At 39.0% G+C, this 6,783-nt stretch overlaps 1 protein-coding gene across 1 annotated transcript; it reads left to right on the forward strand.

The window, feature by feature from the left end:
* Window positions 1-767: 767 nt before the first annotated feature.
* LOC137194716 (tripartite motif-containing protein 16-like) lies at window positions 768-5,266 on the forward strand. Its single transcript, XM_067606831.1, has one exon. It carries the CDS (start codon window positions 2,963-2,965, stop codon window positions 4,631-4,633), a length of 1,671 nt encoding a protein of 556 aa, XP_067462932.1. The 5' UTR covers window positions 768-2,962; the 3' UTR covers window positions 4,634-5,266.
* Window positions 5,267-6,783: the final 1,517 nt, after the last annotated feature.

Here is a 6,783-nt window from a genome sequence, read left to right on the forward strand (position 1 = left end):
AGGGAGACTGGTGTGCAGTTCATACATGTTGGTTCTGTTTGTCATCATCAACCCAACATGAAAATTAAAAGCTGTTTAACTTTAACAAAGCAGAGTTTTCTGTGTAATAAATGTGAGGATTTTTCCAAACATGAAGAAAAAAGGTGAAAAAGTGTCTCCAACCACGACTGAAGCAGAGAGAAAATAATCCAGAACAAACAACTTCAAATCACCACAAAACTCTGAAATAAAACAAGTTTAGATTTTTTCAATTTATAATTACACTTTAAATATTTTAGAAACTATATACAGTATTTTAAACATAATTTTACTTCAATATTTGTTAAATTAAGCAGCAAAAGACAAACCGATCTGTTTGACCTGCAGTCGGTTGTCTCAGAGGTCACATGATGAAGCAGCTCTGTTACACAGTTTGTGTCTTTTTGTCGCGCTGCAGCTCACATTCAACAGTCACATTCACAAGTTATAAAAACTCTGATATCACATTACTCGGTCGTCATAGAGACCCATCTGTAGTACAAACTGTGTATATAAAGGGCTCATTATTTGTTATTAAATTAGGTAATTAAAATAACTTCTGTCTCTGCACTGCTGGAACACTTCTGCATTTCAAATTACACATTTACTATTAGCTTCATAGCGTTGCTGCACACTTTTTAATGCTCTTTAAGAACTCAACATCAAAAATGTGACAATACCAACAAATGCACATTAGGTCTGAGCGAGACCTTTAAACAATAACACAATATTAATAGTTAATAGTAATTCAAAGTAAATAGTCAACATGAGCCTGAGACTGAGTCAAGGCCAACAGAAATAGTCCTGTTCTAATACAAAGCTTCAACTGATTAACCAGCAGCCACTGAAGAACTTTTTAATTCTGTTATTTCAGAGTTAATTCTGTATGAAACCTCACGACTCAAGAAATTACACAAGTTTTAGACATAAAGTTAACTAGCTCAGCAGTTCTGGACATACAGAATATCTACCAACCTTTCATCCACTTTAACAGCCCATTAAACAAGTAGGAAACAAGATTTAATTAGTGTTTATTTTGATATTTCAGTAATACATAGTAAGCTTCTGTCAGTGAGTTGGGAGTTCTGTCCTACTCAATGATGGTCTGAAGGTGAAAGATGCTTCGGTTGTTTCTTTATTTTCTTTCTCTGTTGTTTGACAATGTACAAGCTGTACTCTGGTCCTGGCTTGTTTGAATTTATGGTGTCTTGTAAACCAATGCAGGCTGAGCAAGGTCTTCTCCTCTGTTTTGTTTACTTCCTCAATCTGTTACCTTTAGCCGGACCTGACTGAGTCGAAACCAAAGTCCAAAGTATTTTATATTTAAACAAGTTAATCCTGTGAGTCTGCATTGATTCAGAATTTAAGACCGACCATAATTCAAAATAAGGATCTGCAGGAAACCTGAGATAAAATTAACCTATTTCTAAATGAAAATCTGCAGGATCATTTTTTTTTTAAAAACTGAGGCTGGTTGTTCCTTGTGGGTGGTGCTGTACAAGCTCCAGTAACGTGTCTGACATTAAGTCCTGACATGAATTGCTCTTCGTCTGGCTCATCACCGGGGACCAGTTTGCCGTGGGAGACCCTACCAAGAGCTTTGCTCCAGACAACACAGCTGCCAGCATCCTCTGAGCACACAAACCCCTCCACCACAATAAGGTGGCAACTCACAGAGAGGTCACATGGTCAGATGGTCTGTGCACTGACTGGTGGACCAGAACTGAACATCGACTCACAAGTTGAACTACAACTACTCACCTGTGAGTAATAACCAGTAGAACTGTTTCTGAAAATTACCCTGACAGATTGTCTTTAGTGGATCCAATAATCAGTTGTTTTGGGGACATTTACACCAATGTTTTTACCTTTACTGGTGTTTCTATTAGTCTTTTCAGTGGTGGATGATGAATCAAGGCTCACTGTTTTTTCTGCTGCTTTTACAGAAAGAACTTTAGAAAGCAAAGCCAATGACAATGTTTCTGTAGAGATGCAGTCGGGGCAGATAATATAGATATATATCAATATATCAATAAATGTGAAAAACAAGTTGTTTTCTAGTTTTGGTTTAATTTCTATTCCAATTTGCCGATTTGAAGACATAAAGAGGAAAAGCACGTGGATTTCCTTTTTTTAAACTCACGAAAAACAGAAAAAGAATTTCTTTATCCTGTTATCAAACAAGTAGATCACAGCTTTGGACGGAGGGTAACACGGATCATTACAGTCTCCAGTTTAACTGCAGAGCCAAATAATCTGGTGAATTCATGTCCTGTGGGATTCAGAGATGCAACAACATTATTTACTTTTTGAATTTTTTAGATCTAACATTAGAATATAACTTCTAGTCAATTATCTTAAAACAGTTCTGAGTTTAAAATGCTAAAAGCACTAATACTGAACATTAATTGATTAATATTTTGAGAAATTCAATATTTTACAAGAGTGTTTCATGTCTTCATTCTTTATCTATTGTGTTTGAAATGTTGCATTTAAGAAAAAGTTGAACTGAGCTGGATTTTAGGAGAATACAGTAATTCAGAAAAACAGGGAGTCATCTGTAGATCTCTCCCAAATTCCCAAGATGACGTTGACACCAGAAAGCAGGTGACCAGTGTTTTCAAATGAGACGTGAGCTTCATTGTATAAAAAAAGGTTTAAACACACAATATCTCTCTCAAACTGCTCCTCTTCCTGGAATGAATCATAGCTTGATAACTCCTCCCTCTTCTTCCTGCTTTCAAACACAACAAGCTCCAGTCTGTCTACATATTTCCTTGTTCCCTCCCCTTCAGATCTACAGTTTGAAGATGGGTGTAACCAACATGTAAAAGCGCTGCAGCCTCCATTCACTGCAGAAACACATGCTGTTTAGATCAGAGCTCAAACTAGTTTCACTTCTCACAAAGTGAAAGTCAGACAGTCGTTGTCACTGAGAGGTGAAATGGCGCAGCAAGGAGCTCAGCTGGACGGAGCAAAATTCTGCTGTTCGATCTGTCTGGATCTACTGAAGGATCCGGTGGCTATTCCCTGTGGACACAGCTACTGCATGAGCTGTATTAAAGGTTTCTGGGATGAAGAGGATGAAAAGAAAATCCACAGCTGCCCTCAGTGCAGACAGACCTTCACACCAAGGCCTGTCCTGGTGAAAAACACTATGTTAGCAGATTTAGTGGAGGAGCTGAAGAAGACTGGACTCCAAGCTGCTCCTGCTGATCACTGCTATGCTGGAGCTGAAGATGTGGCCTGTGATGTCTGCACTGGGAGGAAGCTGAAAGCTCTGAAATCTTGTCTGACTTGTTCGGCCTCTTACTGTGAGAAACACCTCCAGCTTCACTATGATGTAACTCCATTAAAGAAACACAAGCTGGTCGACCCCTCAGAGAAGCTCCAGGAGAACATCTGCTCTCGTCATGATGAGGTGATGAAGATGTTCTGCCGTACTGATCAGCAGAGTATCTGTTATCTCTGCCCTGTGGATGAACATAAAGGCCACGACACAGTCTCAGCTGCAGTAGAAAGGACTGAGAGGCAGAGAGAGCTCGAGGTGAGTCGACAACAAATCCAGCAGAGAATCCAGGACAGAGAGAAAGATGTGAAGCTGCTTCAACAGGAGGTGGAGGCCATCAATCGCTCTGCTGATAAAGCAGTGGAGGACAGTGAGAAGATCTTCACTGAGCTGATCTGTCTCATCCAGAAAAGAAGCTCTGATGTGAAGCAGCAGATCAGATCCCAGCAGGAAACTGAAGTGAGTCGAGTCAAAGAGCTTCAGGAGAAGCTGGAGCAGGAGATCACTGAGCTGAAGAGGAAAGACGCTGAACTGAAGCAGCTCTCACACACAGAGGATCACAACCAGTTTCTACACAACTACCCCTCACTGTCACAACTCAGTGATCCTACAGACTCATCCAGCATCAATATCCGTCCTCTGAGATACTTTGAGGATGTGACAGCAGCTGTGTCAGAGCTCAGAGATAAACTACAGGACATCCTGATGGAGAAATGGACAAACATCTCACTGACAGTGGCTGAAGTGGACGTTTTACTGTCAGAACCAGAACCCAAGACCAGAGCTGAGTTCTTAAAATATTCATGTGAAATCACACTGGATCCAAACACAGCACACACATATGTGTTATTATCTGTGGGGAACAGAAAAGCAACAGTAACAAGTCAACACCAGTTTTATTCTAGTCATCCAGACAGATTCACTGGATGGTGTCAGGTCCTGAGTAGAGAGAGTCTGACTGGACGTTGTTACTGGGAGGTGGAGTGGAGAGGAGGAGCAGTTCGTGTAGCAATCGCATACAAGAATATCAGGAGAGCAGGAGGCTCAAATAATTGTCTATTTGGATGTAATGACAAAACTTGGGCTTTAAGATGTGTCACTAACAGTTATACGTTTTGGTTCAACAACATCACAACTCCCGTCTCAGGTCCTGGTTCCTCCAGAGTAGGAGTGTACCTGGATCACAGTGCAGGTATTCTGTCCTTCTATAGCGTCTCTGAAACCATGACTCTCCTCCACAGAGTCCAGACCACATTCACTCAGCCTCTCTATGCTGGACTTAGTCTTGGTTCTGGAGCCACAGCTGAATTATGTAAACTCAAATAGACAGAAGTCATTTCAGACTTCATGTGTCAGATTCTTTGTTGTAATTCTTCATGTTTTTGTCTCCATTGTTTCTGAGACCTCGTTGCTGTGGTGTTTCTGAACTGCACAGAGATCAGCTGTCAATCAAACTGAGATTGTCAACACTTTTTTATCATTTGTTATTCTGATGACGTTTTGAGTTTCTTTAAATGTCACTTTTTCCTGTGTGTTTTTATCCATGGAGGCTATCACTGCTCGTGATGACGTCTTTTACCTTCACTGACGTTTCTTCAGATGAAAATATAAACTTCTCTTTGTTCTAAATGTTAGTTTCATGTTTGTATTGATGTATTTGTTTATTGTTGTTTCTTAAACAGAGAAAACAGCAGAACTTCCTTCATCGTAGATATTTTGTTCTCATCACTTTGTAAATTTGTAAAGAAATGTGTTATAGAAGTATAATTATCATGATAATCAATAAGGAGATCATTTATTATGTTGTTGTACATATCTGACATTCTGGGTTAAACTAACTGATTGTGTGGATGAAGTGAATCTGAACATGAAATCATTGAACAAGAGTCATTTAACAGACTTTACTGATTGGATGTGTGAACAATCTGAAGCTTTACAGAATCAATAAAGATGTTTTTTCAACAATGAACAAAGTATTTTCTTCTGCCTTCATTTCAGGATCTCATTCAAATCTTCTGGAGAAAATGTGAAACTAATATGAGAGTTTATTTGAGGCAGTTTTCCTCCTGAAACACCACAAAGTACAGAGTTCATGTTCAGAGCAGAAGAACGTTTGTCAGTCAGTCTCTGTACTTTCAGCTTTCTTCACTAAAACAGCTTCATCACAGAGAAATGAGCAGAGTTTTCTATCACTTGTTGCTTTAAACAAACTGAGATTTTATTTGTACATTTAGTTAATAAAGAGGATTTTGTACTCAGGCCTGAAAAAACTGAAGAAATAATAATAATAATAATTCGATCAAATGTGGATGTGAAGATGTTTTGTTGAGTCCTGACACACATAAGACAACAGATATTGTGTCGTCATGAACTTGAGGTCATTTCATTAATGTTGAAGTTGATTTTCATGAAGATGAAAGTTCAGAATGAGGCTGTCATGTTGGTTCAGTGTTTAGCTCTGTCACCTCACAGTCAGACGCTTCTGAGTTGTAAAGTTTTAATCCAGACTTGATTCAAACTTCTTGTGACTCATTTTGTTTGGGGTTTAATCTCTCAATCCACAAAACTGCCTGCTGTGCTGAAGACTTTCTGTTATTTATGCTTAACTGACAACAAAGAAATGCATCTAAAACTGTCATGATTAGTGTTTCTGACAACTGTGATTGATTTATTGCACCATCACAGGTAAAGTTACTCCACCTTTTCTAGTCCAGAAGTAATTTAGGAATCATTTTATCATAATGATAACACACATATGAAAAGCTGCATTCAGTCTAATCAGAATCAATATCAGGAGAACTTGACATGTTCATTCTAGTTTTAAGCCATTAAGAGTTCATAATAGATATTTGGGGAAGATTTGTGTTGACACCTGCTGTTTTTGTGTGTGAGCAGTGACAGGAAGCAGCCAGCAGGTGGCAGCACATCATCATAAGAGTAGTGGGATAGTCATGACAACAGATTGATATCACAGTGTGTGATTGGTTGACCCTGAGGGAGACTGGAGTGCAGTTCATACATGTTGGTTCTGTTTGTCATCATGTACCCGCCATGAAAATTAAAAGCTGTTTAACTTCAACAAAGCAGAATTTCCTGTGTAATAAAAGTGAGCATTTCCAAAACATGAAGAATGGTGTTCCTCAGCTTTGACATTCTACAGTCTCTGAACTCTCCTGGAGGGTTGAACACCTTTCTTTAAAAAGATATTCCCTCATTTGGTGTTTTGATGATGGTGGTGGAGAGCGCTGTCTAACACATCGGTACAAAATCTCCCATAGGTGGTGACTGTGAGGGTCATAACAAATGTTTCACTTCATTTTCATACTCATTAAACCATTAAATGACCCCTCATGCCCTGTGAAAAGGGGACATTGTCATCCCAGAAGAGATCGCTCCCATCAGGATAGAAATATTTCATCATAGGATAAAGTTGATCACCCAGAACAACTTTGTATTGATTTGCAGTGACCCTGTAA

Source organism: Thunnus thynnus, chromosome 12, assembly GCF_963924715.1.
Source record: "Thunnus thynnus chromosome 12, fThuThy2.1, whole genome shotgun sequence".
NCBI lineage: Eukaryota > Metazoa > Chordata > Actinopteri > Scombriformes > Scombridae > Thunnus > Thunnus thynnus.